The 23,721-nt window shown below is 45.5% G+C and overlaps 2 protein-coding genes across 11 annotated transcripts in view; one reads left to right on the forward strand and one right to left on the reverse strand.

Moving 5' to 3' along the window:
- Positions 1-4,346, forward strand: part of EPAS1 (endothelial PAS domain protein 1) — an 83,579-nt gene extending 79,233 nt beyond the window's left edge. The window contains exon 16 of the mRNA XM_010967733.3: positions 2,129-4,346. Within this exon, the coding sequence (XP_010966035.2) occupies positions 2,129-2,280 (152 nt within the window). The 3' untranslated portion in view covers positions 2,281-4,346. The remainder of the gene's footprint in view (positions 1-2,128) is intronic.
- Positions 4,346-23,721, reverse strand: part of ATP6V1E2 (ATPase H+ transporting V1 subunit E2) — a 126,953-nt gene continuing 107,577 nt past the window's right edge. For 7 of the 10 annotated variants that reach the window (XR_012498955.1, XR_012498953.1, XR_012498950.1 and 4 more), the window contains one exon: positions 4,484-5,912. The gene's annotated coding sequence lies outside the window, so the exon portion shown is untranslated. Of the gene's footprint in view, positions 5,913-23,721 lie in introns of all 10 variants that reach the window. The other 3 variants (XR_012498947.1, XR_012498945.1, XR_012498946.1) reach the window with 3 other exon arrangements.

A 23,721-nucleotide genomic window follows, 5' to 3' on the forward strand; every position in this document is an offset into this window, starting at 1 on the left:
AAAAAAACAACCCAATCAAAAAATGGGCAAAAGACCTAAACAAGCAATTCTCCAAGGAAGACATACAAATGATCAATAGGCACATGAAAAAATGCCCAGTATCACCAATTATCAGAGAAATGCAAATCAAAACTACAATGAGGTATCACCTCACACCAGTCAGAATGGCCATCATTCAAAAATCCACAAATGACAAATGCTGGAGAGGCTGTGGAGAAAGGGGAACCCTCCTCTACAGCTGGTGGGAATGCAGTTTGGTGCAGCCACTGTGGAAAACAGTATGGAGGTTCCTCAAAAGACTAGGAATAGACTTACCGTATGACCCAGGAATTCCGCTCCTGGGCATATATCCAGAAGGAACCCTACTTCAGGATGACACCTGCACCCCAATGTTCATAGCAGCACTATTTACAATAGCCAAGTCATGGAAACAGCCTAAATGTCCATCAATGGATGACTGGATAAAGAAGATGTGGCATATTTATACAATGGAATACTACTCAGCCATAAAAACCGACAAGATAACGCCATTTGCAGCAACATGGATGCTCCTGGAGCATGTCATTCTAAGTGAAGTAAGCCAGAAAGAGAAAGAAAAATACCATATGAGATCGCTTACATGTGGAATCTAAAAAAAAAAAAAACAAAAACAAAGAAACAAAGCATAAATACAAAACAGAAACAGACTCATAGACATAGAATACACACTTGTGGTTGCCAAGGGGGCAGAGGGTGGGAAGGGATAGATGGGATTTCAGAATTGTAGAATAGATAAACAAGATTATACTGTACAGCACAGGGAAATATACACAAGATCTTATGGTAGCTCACAGAGAAAAAAATGTGACACTGAATATATGTATGGCTGAAAAATTGTGCTCTACACTGGAATTTGATACAACATTGTAAAATGATTATGAATCAATAAAAAAAGTTAAAAAAAAAAAAAAAAGCCCAGGCTTTAGAGTCACAGGACAGCCCTGGGCTTAAATTCTAGCCCTGCTCATGACCAGCTGGAGAATGGTGTGAGTTGCATGTTTAAATAAGAGGCTTGCGTGCAGAGTGTAGGGTTCATGTGTATGTTCGTCAAGTGGTTGCCAGTATGATTATCCCTTCTCTGAACCCACAAGTTTCCTTGAATGGGGACCTGTATTCTTTTCAGGGGAAATTCATATTCAACTCAGGTCATTTCTGACAGTGAGTAAACAAGGGGGGATTAGAAAGGGATGGTGAGTGAGCATCCATTGCTAGTGTGAGGGCTGCAGGGAAGTGTGAGACCCGTGTGGTCCACAAGGGAGCGAGCGAGGTCAAGTTAGGGAGGAAGGCATGGACCGTAGGCAGCAGCTGGGAGGGGGACTGGGGAGAGCGCCCCAGGGATGAGGTGCTGCAGATAAGCCAAGGGAAGGGCAAGCAGGCACCTCCTGTTACAAGCCCAGCTGAAGGGCTTCCAGGCTGGGCTGGGGCCGCCTCGTTCCTGGAAGCCGAGTTTGGGCGCAGGGAATTTCCCCTCATCTTCATTCTCCTGAGGGGGTTCCCTTCCCCAGCATGAGAGGGGTTCCAGGAGGGTGGGGATCCTGCAACTGGAAGTCAGGCCCTTGAAGGCCTGCGTGCACATGCATGTATGTGGCTGCGTGTGCTTGTTCACACGTGTGTGTGGTCTGAGTGCACGTGGATGTGTGTGCATGTGTGCAGAGACCTGCTGGTGCAGACCTCTCTCTGTCCAGCCCAGCCTTGCCCAGGCGCTGGCTCGTGCCTCCACCTCACGGCCCGGGAACCCTTCGTGGCGGCTCCTTCTGCCCCCCGAACCCTCCCCTGCTCTGCCTGCACCGCGTACCACGTCCCCTCTCTGTGGGGTCTCAGCCCCCTCACCTGGTGAGATGCTCCAGAGGCAGGCACGCTGTCTGCTGGGTCCTCGCCCTGAGCAGAGAGTAGGTCACTTGGGAAAGACAACGTTGAAGAAAGAGTGAGGTGAAGGCTGCCCCACCTGTGCCCCTGAGTCCTCCAAACTGGAAATGCGACTTGCTCTCCACCAGCACCTGTCTCGTCCCTGCCAACCTCTTAGGGACTAGACCCCCTTCTGAATGTCTGATTTAGGGCTTTTAAAACATAGTCCCACCTCTTCTTTCAGGCATGGCAAGCCGGCTGCTCAGACCCTCGTTTGAGCCCTACCTGCTGCCCGAACTGACCAGATATGACTGTGAGGTGAACGTTCCTGTCCCAGGAAGCTCCACGCTCCTACAAGGAGGGGACCTCCTCAGAGCCCTGGACCAGGCCACCTGAGCCAGGGCCTCCCACCCGCAGGCACCCTTCCCATGCCGTCCCACCAGCTTCACGGTCTGCATCCATCTTTTGCAACTAGGTATTTCTAACATCAACATACTTTTTACGAGATATACTTACCTGGCAGACTTGCTTAGGTCACCAGGTAGTGGCTTTTTTCTGAAGATGCTCACTGTATTATCCATATTTTTAAAACCACAGTTGTTTTACCTGCTACGTTTTGCTCTGTCAATGGAAATGTTCTTAAATTGTATAAGATTTTTCTTTCCCCAACTTCAGTTCCTTCTAATTTATACTATTCACGGGTCTCTTTTTCTCTCTGTCTCACACACAATAGTCATACTAACAGGTTTGGGGTATGTTTGTTCTCCTGTAGGGAAAGCTTTGGCTTCATTGAACTAAAAAGATTTTGCTGTTGTTGCCAAAGAGAAAATAACCTTGCTTCCAAGCTTGGTTTGTGGCCTCTCTCTCAGCCCTTCACCTTCCTCGTTTAAAACTAATCATACTGTAAATTTCAGTCTTTTTTTTTTTTTTTTGAAGCCACTCTTTGCTCTAATTTTGATATGACTTTTGGGGGAAACAAGCAATGTGAAGGGTGAACTCCATTGTATATGGTTATCTGTGAAAGTTGCACAGTATGGCTTTTCCTAAACTGTTTGGTGTTTTCCCCCCCATTCAGTGGATTTTTTTAATTATAATTATTCAAAAACATAACTGAATTTTTTTTAAAAAAAGATTTATATCTGGGTTAAGTGTTTATCATATATATGGGTACTCTGTAATATCTAAAAACTTAGAAACGGAAATGGGATCCTGCCTCACAAAATCACTTTAAGAGCTTTTTAAAGCTGTTCCTCCTCTTTGTGCTGGTGTCGCTGACACTGCAGAACTGTACAGTACTCCCACGGGCCTGCACTAACCCTGCGCAAGGTCTCTCTCTGTTGGCTCTTTGCTTTTGGGATGTGCCACAGGCGTGACAAACAATCCAAACAGTGGAATCACTCAGTGGGAGCATCGCGCTGGCTTCTCCTCGCGTTCTGTATGTATTGTGTATGTATGTATGTATTATTATTACTGCCAAGAGGGTCTGATGGCACGTCATGGGGTCGGGGGTTGGGGGTGCAAATCTAAGGGAGGGGAAGTGCTTTAACTTTTCTTAAAGCTGTGTTGCTAGCCCTTCAGGTGCACTGAGCTATGTGACTCTAATGGTCTTTCACATGGCACACTTGGGTATTTCCAGAACTACCACGTGACGGGGTAGATGGGAATTCATGAAAGGTGGTGAGCATTCAGAAATGGTGCAGCGATCCAGCCCACATCCTCCCAGCTCGCCACCTGGGAGTGCGTGGAGCAGGACTGAGAGAGGGTGCAGAATGGGGGCTGCTGGTCCTGACCGACCAGCAGATCGCCCTGCGAGGCCGAGGTGCAGGGAGCAGCAGCAGGCAGACCTCCAAATCATGCCAGGGGCCCTCCCTGGAGGTCTGTCTGTCACCCGAACATAAGTATAAGTAGGAGGCACTGAAAACAGTGTTCTCAGAGCACCTCGTAACTCACGGTAAGAGGGACGGTACCGTTTGCTTTTGAAATGCCAACCAGGTGGAACTCCTCTGCCATGGGTACAATGCAGAAGTTTCTAGAAACACACAAAACAAAAACAGGGTAAGCCTGGATAAACTTACTGCCAAAAACAAAATTTAAATTTCAAAAGAAATCTAAGCTATACAGGAAAAGTTTACCTCGTCCCTATGTTGTCCAAATCATACTTCAGCACCACGGCTCTGCCCCACGCACAGCGGCAGAACTTGAAGGGTTACTGACACATAAGCGCTGGTGTTTGATTTCCTGTGTGTGTTTGCCTCAGCATTAAGGGCATTTTTCCCTTGCAGTTTTACTAAAACACTCTGAAAAATATTCCAAGCTTCATATTAACTTTATCAATGTAATGATTTCATGAATATTATTATATTGTCAAAATTCCTACTGACAACATTATTGCTATACAGGAGCTTAACTTTATAAGGAAATGTATTTTGACACTGATATCTTATTAAAGTATTCTGATCCTACCACTGCTGGTGGCTTTTGTTTCCTGTGGGTTTATCATGGGCTACAGCCATGTAAAGCGAAGTACTTATTAAATAGTTTACAGAAAACAAACACTGGTCTTTGTGAGGCAACTGAGACCAGCTGACAGGAAGCGGGATGAAGGAAGAAAAGATGAATATTAATACTTGGCCACGGGGACTGGGAAGCCACGTTGCATCGGCCATATTTCTGCATGCATTCTTCTGCCTACCCCAGGGCCCTTTCTCTGAATTCTGCGGGGGACCCAAGGAAAGACGTCATGGTCCCTGCCTTCAGAAAACTGCGGGAAGTGGTTTGAGAGCTGTGCTAGCTCTGTGTGCTCGCACTGTGCACTTCGGGATGAAGGTTCTGAGGGAAAGGGGCAGCCTGGGCCCTGGGGCTCCGAGGGGACTTCAGTGTGGAGGTGGCGGGGCTCACGCGGGCCCTTCCCGGGTAGAATGTGCACTTGACGGGCAGAGATAACCCCGGACAGAAACAGAGCACGGTGATAACCCGCACCAGACATGGGCATGATGGGTTCCTAATTCAGATTCTACTGTTCCAAATCATGCCTGCTTGTGAGCAGGCGCTGTGTGCATGGGGGGATCTGGGGGGCCGGGGGGGTACCCAGCAGCAGCCTCTGCTCACAGCTGTCAGTCCTAGGACCAGCATCCCAGCATCACGCACTTGGTTCCCCTGACAGTTCAGTCCCCAGAGGGTGGGCGCACATGTTACCTTGTTAGCTCCATCGGTCCTCAGCTGAGCAGTCCCAGGAGCGCCCATTGCACAGAGGAGCATGTCAAGGGGCTCAGGGAAGTCACAGCCTGCTAATGGAGGAAAGAAACGTAACCCCAGCCTGGGCTGTGCTGCTTCCTCTCACACGGACGGTGCCTGCTGGGAGGTGGACTGTACGGTAGGGCTGTTTTCATTCCTGTCTTTATTACTGTAACCTTTAGACCTCCTTCTGGTTCTTTGCCATCTCTTCCCAACTCTTTTCTTCCCAAACGTGGTGACTGGACCTTCAGATTGGATTTTCTGGGCTCAGCCCGCCATCTTGGGCGTCCTGAAAACGTCACCTGTTTTTTCCTGAAGCTCTTCCGTGAACGATACGCCCCAGCCCATCCTTCAGGAGCAGAGCTGCCTCAGAGCATTGGCAAGTTCAGGTCTCAGATGTGGGTGGACGCTCTCCTGGTCCCCCAGTGACTTCAGTGCCCTGTGGGTCTACAGGGTGCCTTAACCACTCAAAGGCTGTGACTGTGTCCTCCAGCCCTTGGGGGTACAGGGCGGTCCGAGCTCCTCTTGCTTCCAAGCCCAACAAACTGGAGGGCAGCACACCAAGGCCATTGTCCCTGATGAATTAGAGGAACTCAGCTTCTCCAAAGCACTCAAGTGCAAGACATGGGCCCCCACACAAGCCATCCCTGCTGCCTTTATGTTTTGTCTCAAGTGATCCAGTGAAGGCTCTGAGTAAATGCTCCTAATTTCATATTTCACTTTTCAAAATGTACGTGGCTTAGGAGTAGGTCTGTGCCCATATGGCCAGGTGTGCAGGGGCAGAGGTAGGGCCCCTGTATAGAAATAAACAGTAATTCAGCCACTGGAGTTCCTCCTGACTCTAGATGTGTCCCCCTCCAGGCGGGCAGACGCCGGAGGAGTGGGTGTGGCACCTTCCCAGCGCTTACCTGGGTTGGCAGCCTCCAGATGAGGAGACTCTCTTTGGGGGGGTGGGGACTCTCAGACCCGGAGCTGAGGAGGGAAGAAGCCCCAGCTGGTGGAGAAGGGCCAGCCCTGGCTCCGCCTGATCCATGCAGAGCAAAATGTACCCTCTCCCAAAGCATGTTCTCTGACGCACATTTCAAATTGGAGTTGGGGGATGAACTGGGGGTTTTACTGGAGATACAATGCCAGCCTATTTCCTTCACAACACAAAAGATTCAACTATCCACAGCCCTGCTCTCCTGGGCCCCTATCCATCCTTTGCTTTTTGTGAAAAGGAACTTTTATCGGAAGGCCACCTAAGAGTGACCAGGTTACCCTGCTCGCTCTTTCTTGAGGCAGGGGTGGCCCCACTAAGACAGTGCATTTTCCCAGACTGACTTGGGGTGCTGAAATGGGCCTAGAAAGGACGTAGCCCAACCCCATCATTTATTTTTCTCAACATCTTCATTTTAGAGATGAGGAGACTGAGGCCCAGGGAGACAAAGTGGACTTGCCAGCAGTCGCACCATGAGTGAGAGGCAGGGCTGGGGGCAGAACCCAGGCCAGCATCACAGGCACTGAGGCCGAACTCGCCGGACGTGAAAGGGGCTGTGTCCCAGCCCAGGGGGTCCTTTGCCCGTGATGTCAGCTCTCACTCGCTCGGCCGTGCCCAGGCCGCCCCCGCCACGCACAGGGCTCCTCCCTCAGGGCACTCTCAGTTCTCCTAAAATGATCATGATCACATCACCCAGTTCTTCAAAATACCCCTTTGAACTCAGTGGCTCCTGTGGGAACTGCTTGGCCTCTCTGTGACCTTGATGGAAACTACACCAACTCCTTCCCTCCTAGACTGACGTTTCCTTGGCCTCCTGGGCCCCTGGAGAAAAGGGTTTTGAAGTTCTCCTCTACCTCCATACCCCTCTCTTTCTCACACACACACACTTTCTCTCGCTCTTTTTCTTTCTTTTAGCAATACTTCCTCGGTGAAGTCATGGTCTCTCTCTAAGAGTTTACCAGCTGGTAGAGGAAACAAAATTGACGCCATCCCGGATAACTCAGAGCCACGTATGGGCTGGTGTGTGATGACAGAGGCCCTGGCCCACGTTTTCCCAGCCACTCCCTGTCTCAGATATCGTGCTCCAATGTCCCCCAGGGTGTGCTTGTACTTGGCCAAGGACCCCCATCTTGGGTTCAGAAAGCCTGAACCTTATAGATGCAAATGGGCCCTCAGTTACTCTAGGGCAGACTGCAGGTCCTGGGGGCGTCCAGAAAAGGCCAGGACAGATCAGCCTGAGCCTCAGGAGTGGAGAATCCCCCCACACCCACCCACCCAGACCTGGGAGAGGAGGGGATTGCAGAGGGCAGGTGGGGGAGGTCATTCTAGGAGACATAGACAAGGGGGACAAAGGCATGAAGCCAGAATGAGCAGCACAGGACAGGGAGCTGGAGTGGAGGGAGAGGGCAGGGGAGCAGCTTGGCCCCTTGCAGCACAGGCCTGGGGTCAGACAGACCTGGGTTCAAATCCTGGCACTGCTGCTTCTGGCTGTGTAATCGTGGGGCAGCCCCTTCATGCTGGACAGGCTGCCTGCTTTCCTGTGAAGGGAGCGTGATAACAGTCCCTACGTCGGAGGGTTGAGGCTGGAGTAGGTAAACTCTACTTAATTAACCCCACGAGACTGGATGAAATATACCTATGAGATAAGAGCAAAACAGTAGAGCCCTGAGATAGAGCCCAGAGCCAGTGCTGGTAGACGTCAGAGAGAGGAGCCAGCAAAGAGGCCGAGTGGGAGCAGCAATCAGTAGGAAAAACCCAGGATTTCCCGAAAAGTATCCCAAAAGCTGAGACCAGAGGGTGTTTCAGGAAGCAGGAATACTAGACTGAAAAGCCCAGGTAAAATAAGGAGGAAAAATTGGCTCTGGGGTTTAGCAACATGGAGATCATCATTGACCTTGACTAGAGCAATTTTGGTGGAGAGCTAAGGACAGGAGCTTGAAGGGAGTGGACGGAGGAATGAGCTGGCGGGGGCAAAAGCATGGAGACCACAGCAACACACAACTCATTCAAGAACTTTCCCTATGGAGCCTCCTACACTGCTGGTAGGAACGTAGTTTGGTGCAGCCCTTATGGAAAACAGTACGGAAATTCCTTAAAAGACTAAAAATAGACTTACCACGTGATCCAGCAATCCCACTCCTGGGCATATACCCGGAGGGAATCTTAATTCAAAAAGACGCCTGCACCCTAATGTTCATAGTAGCACTGTTTACAACAGCCAAGACATGAAAACAACCTGAATGTCCATCGACTGATGACTGGATAAAGTTGTGATATATTTATACAATGAAATACTACTCAGCCATAAAAAATAATAATGCCATTTGAAGCAACATGGATGGACCTCGAGACTGTCATTCTAAGTGAAATAAGCCAGAAAGAGAAAAAAAAAAAAACCTTATGATATCACTTATATGGAGAAACTAAAAAAAAAAAAAAAAAAGACAAATGAACTTATTTGCAAAACAGAAAAAGACTCTCAGACATAGAAAACAAACTTGCGATTACGGGGGTGGGGATAGGAGGGGATAAATTGGGAGTTAGAGATTTGCAGATACTAACTAATATGTATAGAAGGGATAAACAACAAGTTCATGCTCTATTAGCACAAGGAACTATAGTTGACATCTTGTAGTAACTTATGGTGAAAAAGAATACAAAAATGGAATATATGTATGTTCATGTATGACTGAAACATTGTGCTATATGCCAGAAATTGACAACATTGTAAACTGACTATATTTCAATAAAATACATATACAAAAAAAAAAAGAACTTTCCCTACGAAGGGAAGCAGAGGAATGGAATGGAGCTGGAGGAAGGGGTCAGGGAAGTTTGAAAAAAAATTAATGAATTTTTTTAGAATAATTTTAGATTTACAGAAAAGTTTCAAGAATATTATAGAGACTTTCTGCACCCAGTTCCCTCTATAGCTGACTTTACTTTGGTACATATGTCATAACCAAGGAACCAATACTGGTATGTTTTTATTATCTAATGTCTGTAATTTAGCCAGACTTTAGTTTTCACCTAATTTTTTTTTCTGTTCCAGGATCCCATCCAAGATACCACATTATGTTGAATTGTCATATATCCTTAGGTTCCCTAGATGGTCAGAGTTTTCATGGTCCATTATAATAGTTATTCAGACTTTCCACACCGTTGACAACCTTGACAGTTTTGAGGAATGCTGGTCAGATATTCTTATAGAACAGCATCCTTCAATTTGGATTTGTCTGACGTTTTTCTCATGGTTAGACAGAGACTATAGGTTTTGGGGAGGAAGACCACAGAGGTCAAGGGTCACTGCCATCCCTTCACATCGAGGGTACATACTATCCGTGTGACTTATGGCTGTTGATGTTCATCTTAATCATTCGGTGGAGGTAAGATCTGTCAGGTTTCTCCACTGTAAATTACTGATTGTTTAGGGAAAATTATTTTTGGAGATGAGCTGTATTAGGGAATGTTTGTATGGTGATGGCAGAGGGAGAAATTGATGATGGCAGGAAAGAGAAGGGATTATCGGAGGACAACGTCATTGAGAAGGTGGGATGAGCACGAATGGGGTCCTGCACACCATGAAGGGCTTGGCCATGGATAAAAGCATGGAAAGTCCATCGCTTTATAGGAGGGGGGCAGACACTAGAGTAAGGATGCAGTCTTCCAGGTGCAACTGGTAGTGGGAAGATGATGAACAACCTCTAATCTAATGGTTTCTATTTTTCTCAGCGGCATTACAGGCAAGACCATCAGCTGAGAGAAAGGGAGAGGCTGTCAGAGTTTTGAGGAAGGAGAAGTGTCATTTTAGGAGGTCAGACTGTTTGTTACTGGATGCTCAAATGAGATTTTGGTCATAAACTGACCCATTGGCACAGTTGTGTGTTTTTCTCCAAACATATTTTTCTGCTTAATGAAGGCAGAATGGGTGGCAGTTTCCCAGGTTGGGGGGTTCAGCTGGGATGGTATGTTAGAGAGAGTTAGGCATGTTTCTGAGGGAATGCCTATTATGATGGACTGTGAAAACCAAGTCGTGTGAGAAAGAAAGAAAAAAGATGAAGAGGCTGATGGCCAATGTAAAAAGGCAGGCTCAGTGAATTAGAGATCTGAATGAGGTCAGAGAGGTGTCAGAGTGAGGAACAGAGAAAGAGAACCAAGCAGACAGTCATGGGGAGGAGAGGAAACTTAAAACAGAGATGTCATATAAACTTACGTATGACCCAACAATACCGCGTCTAGATATTTATCTTAAAGATGTAAAACATTTAAGTTCACACAAAATCTGCCTACAAATGTTTATAGCAGCATTATTTGTAATCACCAAGAACTGGAAACAATCCAAATATCCTTCAGCAGAGGTATGGATTTAAAAAAATAAAAAACTATATAATTCATCCATACAACGGAAGACAATTCAGCAATCAAAAGTGCCACACGGCAGCAACATGGATGGACTGCAAAAGGTACTGTGTTGCGTGAAAGAAGCCAGTATCAAAAGGTTCATTCTAAGTAATTCCATGTACGTGACATTCTGGAAAAGGCAAAAAGCAGGGAGCAGAGAACAGATTATTGGTTGCCAGTGGGGGGTCGAGGTGGGGGAAGTTTGAATCCAAAGCCCGGGGGCGCCCTGGGAGTACTGGAATTGTTCTGCGTCCTGTCTGGTGGTGGTTTCCAGACTCTCTGCATGTGGAAAAATCACAGAACCGTACACCAGACTTTCACTGGATGTAAATTTAAAGAATTTCACTGCATGTAAATTTAAAACTTTTAAAAATAAAAGCAAAAATTGCAATTTCCGAGGAAGCTAGAATAACAGAGAAGGTCTGAGGAAATAGGGAGTCGGGGTGTTGTCAGGGTTGACGTGGTGGGTGTGACAGTGACACAGAGCGTAGAAATGAAGGAGAGACATGAGCGGGCAGCTGAAATCACCTCAGGAGGAGTGACCAGAGGCCGAGGTGGACAGCGTTACGAGAAGCAAGAGTCCAGTGACATGAGTGGGAAGGAAAAGGGAGGGGAAGCGGTTTGGAAGCAGCATCGTGAAGCTAGGAGGAGCCCCGCCACCTCCAGGCCCTGCCTGATACCTGCCTGTAGGAGTGAGAAACGAGCCTCCTCCTGTGGGCTGTGCGGGCAGGGCCGGTAGGAGAGAGCCCGACTCCAGTTAAAGGGGAAGGTGAAGGCACGTTCAGAGAAGAGACAGGTACCTAGGAAGTGGCTGGCGTCAGAGTTCCAGAGGCTGCATGGAGGGGTCGGAGGGTGGGAGATGGGAGAGAACGATGGATGTGCAGGACTGTCTAGGGACAAGGGCCTGGCAGCGACAGATGGCCTGGAGGCTTTGGTCTGCCACTGGTGACTGAGGAGAAGAGAGCGAAAGGTGGTCTATCACCCTGAGGGTCTCTTAGAGGTTCAAGTCAGAAAGCTGGGGGCGGGAGGCCATGGCACGGCAGGGAGGCACAACAGCTCCTCCGCCATGTCCATGGAACTTTCTAGGCCTTCCTCATATCCTGCAGCACCTGGGCACTGTCGTCTGAGTGCACTCATTGACCGTAAGGTGGGCTTGTAGCTTCCTGGGGCAGGTGGGAGGGTGGCCAGGGGGAGCCATTTGGGATCTTGGTTTTAAACCCTGTGCACTGGCAGGAACAAAGGAAGAAAGTGTGGTTGGAGGACCCACTGGTCTGAAACAAAGGGATGTTTTCTCGTCCTCATTAGCCTGGCTGAGGCGAGGGCAGCTGGGCATGAACACTGACATTGTTCTGGGGGCCTTGCTTAAAGGCCAAGGCAGGGCTCCAACTAAAGATTCAAATCTGGATGAGAGACGTGACTCAGACGGGGGCAGGTTGGCCCGACGGGTGTGGGAAGCCCAGGGCATGTGCGTCTGCTCCCTCTGCTGCTGACAATGTGGGGCCGCCGCTGTGCTGCCCAGGCAGCCGCTGCTGTGAGGGTGGAGTATGCCCCACCACCCCGCATTCTGGGGACCCAGAGGGCAGGCACCAACCTTGCTGGCCTGTGCTGAGGCCCTTGGGCTTGACAGTTCTACACTACCACGAGCTAGGCAGCAACCCCAACATGTTCTGTCCCACTCTGGGCACTGTTCTCTGAAAGAGATACAGTTAAACAGGAATTTGTACAAAACAGCATGACTAACATGGTGATGGGACTCGCAGCCGCAGCACAACTGACTGGAGAGGCCGAGACACTTTGTCCTGGAGGAAATAATATCTGGGGGAGCTCGAAAGCCACCTTCAAGTATCTGGAGAAGCACAGTGTGTAGAGTTTTTCTGGGTGGCCCACAGGATAGAACTCGGCCTGGAGGTTGAGAAAACAGAGCTCAGCTCAATGTAAGTAAACTCAAAAGCAAACCTCACTCCTCCCCTGGTATGTCGGCGTTTGCTTGCTCAGCACAACAGGAAATAGTATCTTTACTCCGATCACCCAAGAAAGCCATGTGGAGGATAATGCCATTGAAGGGTATCTGGCAAAGACAAACTACACTTCCACAACTTTGTTCAGGCCTTTGTGTAGATAAAGGCTGACCGTCAGGCACAGATGGCCCAACGGAACCCAGGATGGGCAGAGGGACACTGACCTTGCCCCTTGAGTGTTATCTCCTGTCTGGGCAAAAGAAAGTGCAAATTATGTCAATTTAAAATTTTAAAGTATTTTTCCTTAATATGGATTTATAGTGCATGGTCTCTAAGAACTACTGCTTCTCTTTGGGAGATACTGTAGAGCCACATCTGAAGTCAGTGAGTAAAGCAAAACCCACCTGTGTCAAAATTGCCCTTAAGAACCCCTATGGAAGGTGTGACTGTGGTGGAAACCAGCACCCTATCTCTCCGCCCAGCACAGCCAGTTTTTCCCCCAGTGTCAGAACAGCTGTGGTTTCTCTGGATGAGCCCTAGACGAAATAGCTGGCTTACATCTCAGGATTATGTTGTAAAGAAAAGGCATGTCTTTAAAGGAAGCTCACACCTTGCGCCTCCTTGAGGAAACATCCAGGCAACAACTCCTTTCTCATCCTGTCTCAGGGACATGTGCTCATTTCTTGGAATGATCAGCAGGAATAGTTACCTGCCTTGGGGGCAGATCCAGATTTTGAGGGGCTTGTTAATTGTAGGTGCCCTCGACATGATAGGATAAAAATAACACTTTACCTCTGTGGTTCTTCTCAAGAACCTGTAACACCAGTCTAATCACATAAAAACATCAGACAAATACCAACTGAAGGACGGTCTACAAAATACCTCACCACTATTGCTCAAAACTGGCAAGGTCATCAAACACAAGTAAACTTCAGACACTGTCACAGCCCAGAGGAGCCTAAAGAGATGAGACAATTAAATACAATGTGGTTTCTTGGATGGGAAAGAAGCCCATTAGGTAAAAACTAAGGGAATTTGAATAAACTATGTACTTTATAGTTAATACTGATGCATCAGTATTAATTCATTAATTGTAAGAAATACATAATACTAATGTAAGATGTTAATAATAGGGGAAAGTGGCTACAGGGTAAATGGTAATCCTCTATACTGCCGCTGCAATTTTTCTGTAAGCCTAAAACAATTTTTAAAAATTTAATTCAAAAAAATGATGCCAGAAAAAAAAAGAAATGCAGGAGGAAATGAAAAGCAAAGAAAAAGATAAATGAGTAAATCTAAGTGAATACTGACTGTTAAATAATAACAATGATAATATATTGTGGGGTTTTAAATAAATGTGGAATGAATGTACAGGAAAGCAATAGTAGAAAAGGTGGAAGGGGTAAATGGAGTTAAATGACTTTTAGTCTCTACATTGTCTAGGAGGGAGTGGTAAATGTACTAATTTATATTAGACTTTAATAAATCAAGGATGCATGTTTTAATCATGAGGGCAATCACTAGAACTATAAAACATTGTGTAACTCACAGGTTGATAGAGCAGGGAAATGGAATTGTTTTAAAAAATGTGATTATTCCAAAAGAAGACCAAAACAAGGACAGAAAAGTGAACATAGGATAAGTGGGACAGATAGAAAACAAATAAGATGCTAGATTTCAATCTAAATATATCAGTAATTACATAAAATATAAATAGGTTAAGTATTTCAATTAAAAACATCAGACTGGATTTTAAAAATAAATATCACCTGCTTAGAGGAATGTGACTTCTAAAAAAGAATATAGATAGGAGGATGTAAAAGGACAAACACTAAACAAAAAAAGCTGGTGTACCATATCAATATCAGCTAGGAAGACTTTAAGGAAGAAGCATTACTAAAATAAAGAGGGACATTTCATAATAATAAAAGTGTCAATGCAACAGAAAGATACTTCTACGTTTGTATGCACCTACTAAGCCTCAGAAATGGATACCACTACAAGAAAAAGTAGAAAAACCTATCATAATAGTTGGTAATTTTAACACACCTCTCAATGACTGATATAACAAACAGGAAAAAAGTAAAAAAGGATCAAGAAAGTGGAAAGATGACCCACAAAATGGGAGAAAATACTTGCAAATTATATATTTGATAAGGGACTAATTTGAGCATATATAAAGGATATTTACAATTCAACAATTAAAAGAAAATAAGTCAATTAAAAATGGGCAGAAGATTTTAGCCATTTCTCCAAAAAAGATATACACATGGTCTATAAATGTATAAAAAGATGCTCAAGGTCTCTAGTCATTAGGGAGGTGCAAGTCAAAACCACAATGAGAGGCCACTTTACACACCACTAGGACAGCTAAAATCTAAAAGCCAGAACAACAAGTGCTGGTGAAGATGTGGAGAAGTTGTCCCCTTCATACATTTCTGGTGGGAATGTAAAATTTTACAGCTCTTTGCAAAACAATCTGGAAGTTCCTCAAAATATAGAATTATTATATGACCCTGCAATTCCACTCCTAGGTATATACCCAAGAGAACTGAAAACGTATGTTCACACAAAAACTTATACACAAATGTTTATAGCAGCATTATTCATAAGAGCCAAAAAGTGGAAACAACCCAAATGCCCATCAGCTGATGAATGTATAAACAAGATGTGGTATATCTATATAATGGACTATGTTTCAGCCATATACAGTCATGAAGTACTGATATATGCTACAGCGTGAAAACACCATGGTAAGCAAAAGATGCCAAACCCAAAAGACCACGTATTCTATGATCCCACTTATATGAAATGTCTAGAATGTCTATGGAGATACAGAAAGTAAATTAGTGGTTGCCAAGGGCTGGAGGAATGGGGAAAGTTTCTTTTTAGGGTGATGAAATGTTCTGAAATTAGATAGTGGTGATGGTTGCACAATTTTGTTAATATACTGAAAACCACTGAATTGTACACTTTAAAATGGTAAATATTACGGCACGTAAATTATATCTCAATAAAAAATAAAGTATATAAGAATATAAAAGATTGGAGTATACAATTAAGAAATAAGACCTAATTGACATATGCAGAACCCTGTGCCCAACAACTGGGAATTTACAAAAATTGGCCAGGTGCTAGAGGTCACAGAATTAGTGCTAAACAAGCCTTAACACATTTCAAAGTTTTAAAATGACTCAGAGTATATTCCTGACCACAGTGAAATTAAACTAGAAATCAGTAACCAAGCGCAAGTTTAATAATCACATGTTGAATTTTAAGCAGTATGCTTCTGAATTACCCATGGGTCAAAAAAAAAATCACATTGGAAATTAGAACATATTCAAAGTATTAATTAAAGTAATATATCAAAGCTTCTGAGATTCAGTTAAAGTCGTGATGAAAGGGAAATGTACAGCCTTAAATGATCATATTAGAAAAGAAGCGATGAAAACTAATGATATAAGTATTTGCGTTAAGAATTTAGAAAACAAACAGCAAATTAAACCTAAAAGAAAAAAGAAATAAGGAAATAATAAGCATGAAAGAAATAAAGAGAAAACAAATGTAAAATAGAGAAAATCAACAGAGCAAACGTTTTATTAATCTTTGAAAAGATTAATAAAATTTATAAACATCTAGCAAGATGTATCAGGAAAACGGGATAGTAGATATTAACTCTGATATCAGAAAATAAAATTAAAGATTATAAAAGAATATTAGAAAAAACTTTGTCATTAAACTAGATGAAATAGATTAGCTTCTTTCAAAATTACTGACACAAGAAGGAATAGAAAATATGAATAGTTCCATACTTATTAAAGGAAACTGAATCCTTAAATAAAACTTTGCCACGAAGAAAACTTCAGTTCCAGATGGCTTCACCATTCAATCCCCCCAGATATTTGAGAAAGATCGCTCTTTCTCAAACACATTTAGCGAACAGAGGAAAGACTTTAAACTCCTTTATGAGGACAACACACCCTTGATATCAAAGCCTGACAAACATTTAACAAGAAAGAAAACTTGCAGGATGCCAGTCTCTTTCACAAAGATCAATTCAAATACCTTCAACAGAATATAACCCAATCAAACCCGGCCATATACGGAAGGAAGATGCATTGTGAGCAAGCTGGGTTTCTTATAGGAAGACAAAGCTAATTTAACACTGAATTATTGATCAATGTAATTTAATGTGCTAACTAAAGAAAAAACTCAATAGATTCAGAAAGATAGCTGATAAAATTTGAAATGCATTATTAAGGAAAAAAAAGAACCCTTAGCATACAAGGAATAGAGAGTAACTTCCTCAGTGTGATAAAGGGTTTTAATTAAAAACTTACAACAAACATCATTCACAATTATGCAATCAACACTAACAGTAAAAGCTTTCCTCCTGAGAGAAACAAGATAAAGATGCCAACTGCCCATCACTTCTATTCAACATTACACCAGAGGACCTACCCAGTACAATAAACAAGTCAATAAAAAGTATGAGGATTAGAAAAAAAAACACCCAAATCCTGCCATTATTTACTGTCTGCCTGATTATGTACATACAAATGCAAATGAATCTTAAGATAAATCATTATGTTTTTAGCAAATTTAGCAAGATTACCAAATTCAAAGACAATATATAAAAATCAACTATTTTTATTTATCAACAAATAACTGAAGAGTTACATTTTAAATGACACATACTAAATCAATAAAACAAAATATCCAAGAATAGATCTAAAAGATGTACACAAGTGCTAAATATAACACTTAAAAAATATTGAGAAAAATAAAATACTAAAATAAATCAAGGGCTATCTCACATTCTTGGATTGGAAAGGTAAATATATCTAAGATTTCACTTTGTCTCACATTCAGCTATGAATTAAATACAGTCCCAATCAGAACACAGAATTTAGTTTATGTATAAATGTGTGTTTGTAGTCTGAAAAACATTTTGAAATTTAGGTGGAAATGCTAAGACCAAGAGCATCCAAAACAAAACTGAGGAATAAAGTTGGACGATTTATACTACCGGATATCAAAACTTATTTTAAAGTCGCAAAAATGATGACAGTGTGGCGTTGTATAAGGAAAGACAAACAGATCAGTAAAATAGAAAAGACAGTCCAGAAACTGACTGACTCATAGATGGACACGCACTCCATGATGAAGGGAGCACTCCACAGCAATGAGAAAAGGACAGTCGTTTCAAAAAATGTACCAAGTCAATGAGATATCCATATGGGGGAAAAATTATATTCTTAGCTGCTACTTCACACCAAATTTAAAATTTCCAGGTGGATACTAACTACTATATATAAAAACAGATAAACAAAAAGGTCCTACTGTATAGCACTATATTCAATATCTTATAATAGTCTATAGTGAAAAATATGAAAAGGAGCATGTGTAACTGAATCACTATGCTGTACACTAGAAACTAACACAACATTGTAAATCGACTACATTTCAATAAAAATTTTTTAATTAAAAAAATAGAATGTCCAGGTAGAATAGAGATCTAAATGTGAAAGATACAGTTTCCAGAAGGTAAGACAGAAGAATATCTTCATGACCTCAAAGTAGGCAAGACTTCTTGGACATGAAAAGGCAATCTACAGAATGGGAGACCACATCTGCAATATTTACTTCTGATCAAAAAACTCACGTCTGGGATATATAAAGAACTCCTCAAATCAATTTTGAAAGCAATAGGAAAATGAACAAAAGACTTGGATAGACACTTCACAAAAGTTTTTATGGCCAATGAAAACAAAATGGAGCCCAAACTCAGTAGCCATCAGAATGAAATTAAAACCACAATGAGAAACCACTTAGACACCCACCAGAAAGGCCAGCGTTGAAAACAGCTGTCAACACCAAGCCCCGGAGAGGATGTGAAGCAGCTGGGGCTCTCATACAGCACTGGTGGAGGTGTAAACTGCTACGGCTGCTTAGGGGAGCCGAACATAAAGCATCTTCTCTCACCCAACTAGTCTACTCACAGAAACACCCAAGAGAACTGAGTTCATTTGTCCTGCAGGACGGGCAGAAGGAAGTACATTCAGCAGCATGATTCCCAATGGCCTGAGACTAAAAATAACCCAAATGTCTGTCACCAGTAGACTGGACAAATAAGTTATGGTATATTTATAAAATGGAATACGCTGCAGCAATGAAATAAACTGCCAACACGCAAGAGCATGGATGAATTTCATCAATGCTGAGTGTTAGAAGCCAGAGGCAATAGATTACAAACTATAATTCTATGCAAAAGTTCCATATGGGCAAAATGAACCCATGGTGTTAAAAGTCAGATAATGATCACCTTTGAACAAAACAGTGAGTAGTGAAAAGACAAAAAAAAAAAAAGCACAGGAGTGGGGCTTCTGGGATACTGTTGATGTTCTATTTCTGACCTCGAAGGTTTCACTTTGGGAAAGCTAACCTAACAATACAGTTATGATTTGTGTGCTTTTCTACATTAATTTTCTACCTCAATAAAATTTCATTAACTGGAAAAACACTTTGGTAAATATGATTGATGCAAGTCAGTGGGGAGATGGGCAGGCACCATGTGTCATGAGGGGAAGTATATGTCGTAAATATCTTTGAAAGGAAATTTGGTCATATGTATACCCCGTGAAATGTCGTAAATATCTTTGAAAGGAAATTTGGTCATATGTATACCCCGTGAAATGCCGTAATTATCTTTGGAAGCAGCAACTCTACTTCTAGGACTTTTACAGTTACACTTCCACATGTGCACAAAGATACGTAGACAAGGATGATCATTGTGGTATTATTTTTAAGCCTCACTGTCAGAATGTGTGACTAAATTATGAGGCATTTAGATAAAAGCATTTCAGTGTTAAAAACAAATGAGTGTCAACCCAACCTGGCCCACGTCCTCAAGCCTCATTCTAGGTTTACGCATGTTGGAGTATCCCTTGAAGGACAGGTGAAGGACAGCGGCGGTGGTCACCTTGGGGCCGGGCTCCCCGAGACAGGACCGTAAGGGTGGGAGGAGAGTTACCTACTGTAACCTTTTGAATTCTGTACCATGTTAGAATGTAAATTCAATCCAAATGAACATGGTCCTGGCCTGACAATGGCGTCCAGGAGTGACAGCACCAGAGGACGCCACCGAAGGGCAGGGTTCAGGGGCCATCGGGTCCAGTTCCTCATTATGCAGATGAGGGGGGCTGAGACGCCCATGGTCTGCATTCCTCCAGAACAGAAGATGCACCACCTGGGAGGCACCCTTCCACCTGTGTGCAGGGGAGGCTGTCCGACAGCAGCTAAGGCCCCAGGAAATGCGTACTGGAAAAGCAGGTTTTCTGGGGGAGGGCGCAGGTGACAAGGGGGAGAGGGGAGGTGATCACCAAGGGTCCTGCACAGCATCCTGGGCAGACTGGACGTGGGGACAGGGGAAGGAACTGTTGACAATGTTCTCCTGCTTCAAAGGAGGCTTGATATAGAAGAGCTGGTGGCACATCCAGTCACTCCTCTTAACTGAATCTTAGTTTCCACAACCACTCATTCATTCAGTCAGTCATCAATCTTTTTCCAAACCTACTAGACACTACACTCTGAGCCAGGCATGAGGAATATGACCATAAATACAGTCCTTGCAATGTTTATGAGTTCAGCACACAGATAAACTGTGATGGTCTCTTGAAATGACCTCAGACAAAGCTTCTTTTCCCCAACGTTCTGTCGTAGTTTAATGCATTGTGAATGTAGCATTAAGGCATATTCTCATCCTTGTGCTCATCGGGAATACCTTCTTAGTCATCTCCCCGAAGGCTTTGTCATGTAAGTGAAGCACAACGAACTGCGCGTATTTAAACCGCTTTTGACACACACCTACAAGACCATCACAATCAAGACAGTGAAGGTTTCCATCGCCCCAAAAGTTTCCTCGTGCCCTTTACAATCCCTTCTTCCATCCATATCTCCAGGCAACAACCGCAGTTCTAGAGACAGTCCTTTTAGAAATAAGACTGTTACTACTCTGCTATGTTCTCAGGCCAGTCCTGTCAGGGCAGGGGTGAGGGAGGAAACGAGGGTACGTGTGCAGGTAGCGCAGGCCGGGGCAGTTGTGGGAGCTGAAGGGCAGAACAGCGGACCGATGTATCGCATTTAACCCTCGAGGCAAACTCAAGGGAGAGGTGTCATTATCTCCTTTTGTGAATGAGGACGTGCACCTCAGTGTGGTTGAGGAGCCAGTCCAAGGTCACGCAGGCAGTAGGTGACAGAGCTGGAGCTCAAGGGGCCTGGGTCCAAAGCCTGCAGGAGCTCACTAAGCGCTCCCCCTTGGGGCCTGTGGCCACTGCCGGGATTGGCTGGGCTAGCCGAGGACCCGCCTGGGCCCTGGGGGTGGCCTGCCCCCTGCACGCACAGCCCTGCTCTGTGTCCTACAGGTTTCCCAGCACCCCTCTCACTGTCAAAAAGGGAGCCAGCAGGGCACAGGGGCCGAGAACTCTGACTTCCAGCCAACCTGTGGCCCAGCCTGAGCTGAGACTGCGGCCAGGGAGTCCCACCCTCTGCAGGGCCACCTCCCAGGGAAATCCCCAAGCCTCAGCGCTCTGGAAGAGGGCCATGTTGGGGCATTTTAATGCCACCTGAAACCAACACAGCAACACGCACACACACATTAAACTTTTTGCTTTTGAAAAACACTGTAGTTTTTCAAAAGCAATGTGCAAATGCTTTCTTCTCTCCCTGACCCTCACCCAATATCCTCTGAGGTCTGAGGGACAAGCAGGTGCTGAGGGATGCTGAGGAAGTCAGAGGTGGGGACCGAGGTGGGGGAGAGGCAGGGAAGAGGTGGGGAAGACAACTCAGGGAGGCCTGTGGGACATATTACTTGGCAACAAAAAACAATCAGTTACTTGGACAGGGCCATTCAGACACATTCATACCCAAATAGCTATATCTAGGTGTCCAACAGGCTGTTCAAGCCCTCTCTGGGCTTCAGCTTCCACAGGAACCGTGGGGTAGAGACTGCAGGAAGCATCCAGGAATAACACACACTTAAGGAGGGGAGGCTTCCTGGAGGAAGAGGCCATACTGCCGAAGCTCACAGACCTCACTTCCTCCGGAGCTCGGGCCGGGGCCAGGGTGGGCATCCCACCTGATGGGACTGACAAACTAAAGGGGAGAGATGAGTCCAAATCTTAAGTGTCTGGCATCAGAGCCACCAGACTTCCCAGGGGACGGACACTTGGGGGCGGGCACACCAATTCCTGACTCGGTCTCCACCTCTGCATGCAGGGCATGACCCCCAGCTCCTAGAGCCCCAGTGAGGACGATGTGGGACTAAGTGTGAATGGTGCCCAGCAGTGGGGTCCTGCTGCCCCACTGCCATCCTGTTGGCACCCCTGAAACACAGGCTGTCAGACTGAGGGAAGCTTCTAGGTGCTGTGGGAACTCTGCATTGGCCTCAAAATGCCCTGCCTGGCCTCTGACTCCATTTTGGTTTCAGGATGAATACTTTGTGAGAAAGACATTTCCTTTATTATGTATATGGATTCCCTGATGACAGTCATGAGGCGGCAGGCTGTTGTGCACTCGGATTCCTTGTTTCTCTGTCACTTGAACTGGGGAGAAGGCGGCTGTGGTGGCAGAGGGATATCCTAACCAAACTCGTTGCTGGTCTGGCTGTCCCCTGCCCTCACCCCACCACCTTCTTCATTCTGCTGTCCCTCTAGGTGGGCATGACATGATCCAGGTCCACCAAGCCTCCTTCTCCCACAACACAGAGGACCAGAGCTTCTCCCAAGTCTCCTGGCTCCTTAGCCATCAGCAGCCCTAACCAAGAGCTGGCCATCCACACCAGGACCTTGGGAGAGGGAAAGGAATGCTCCAAGCTAAAGAAGAGAGTGAGGATGGGCAAGGCTCCCTAGAAGAGGCAAGTCCCACAGAGGTCTTGGAAATGGAGGGCCAAACTTCGGTTTGGCGGAAACAAGAAGGCACCCCATCAGTCCTACAGGTGACACATCACTCACGGCTCTTCAGTTGTTTCCTTAATAATCTGTATCAGGCACCCACCACATGCCCAGTACTGCGGGCAGTGGAGATGTGGAAATGAACAGAATGTGGTCCTTGCTCTCCGGAGGCTCCCAGGAGAAAGCAATATGTGACCAGCACTGTGACAAAGGGACAGCAGGTGCCAGCACAGGAGAGGAAGCACCACGCTGGGCCTGGGGAGGCCAGGGGGCTTCATGGAGGGCAGCGCCATGAGGGCCTTGAAGCCTGGAGAGGTGGTCAGGTGCACATTCTGGAGCTGGCTGAGTGGGTCTGCACCCAGGTTCTGCCAGTTACTAGTCCTGTGAGCTCGGGCAACTTATTCACTCTCTATGCCTCGGTTTCCTCATTCTGGAAACCAGGCTGACTTCACAGTCTGGTTATGAAAAAGATTAAACAAAGAGAAGTATCAGCTCCTAGGTTCAGTAACCATAGTTATTAAGACAATCGTCTTGAAGGAAAAGCAGGCATTCAGCAGGTGAGGAAGGGCACAGGGAGGTGGTGGCAGGAAGCGAGACCCGCAGGACCAGAGGCAGGAGGAGGAAGCTCGGGCTGGGGTTTGGCACGGCTGCTCCCTGCGAGCACGTGGAACGAAGTCCAGAAGGTCAGCAAAGGCCGGATGTTGCCGGGCCGTGCACACCCTGGAGGGTGGACAAAGCACGACTGGTGGCCTTTAGTAATGATCAGGTTTGGTGGTTGTATTTGCTAGACTGGAAGAGGTGAGACTGGGGGTAAGGGGCCCAATGGGCAGCCTAGTGTGATAGAAAAGAGAAATGAAAGAGTCCAAAACCAACATGGTGGCAGCAGGTATGGAGAGGAGCTGAGTTCCTGGGGCCTGGAAGTGACTGACTGCAGGAGGAACAGGCAGAGACCAGGATGCCTTGAGTAACCCAGAGCCATTCACCAGGACGAGGAAGATGGGAGCAGGAGTGGGGTTGGACGGTAAAGAAGAGAAAAAACAGAATTAAGAGGTGCTGGACACTAACCTGGAAGGTTTAGACAAATTATTCCATTTAAACCTCAGGTGGACCCTTTGAGAAAGTGCTGTATTATCCCCATTCACAGCTGAGAAAACTGAGGCACAGAGCAATTGAAAACTTGTATCAGAGTTGTGGTGTGGTTTTCAGAGCCTGCATTCTTAACCCCTCTGCTCCATGGTGACCTTCAGATGCTGGCTGTGTGCGCACTGCTTAGCAGGGAGGCTGGGGCTGGAGGCTGGGTGTCATGAGAGCCATG

Source organism: Camelus bactrianus, chromosome 15 (assembly GCF_048773025.1).
Source record: "Camelus bactrianus isolate YW-2024 breed Bactrian camel chromosome 15, ASM4877302v1, whole genome shotgun sequence".
Taxonomy (NCBI): Eukaryota; Metazoa; Chordata; class Mammalia; order Artiodactyla; family Camelidae; genus Camelus; species Camelus bactrianus.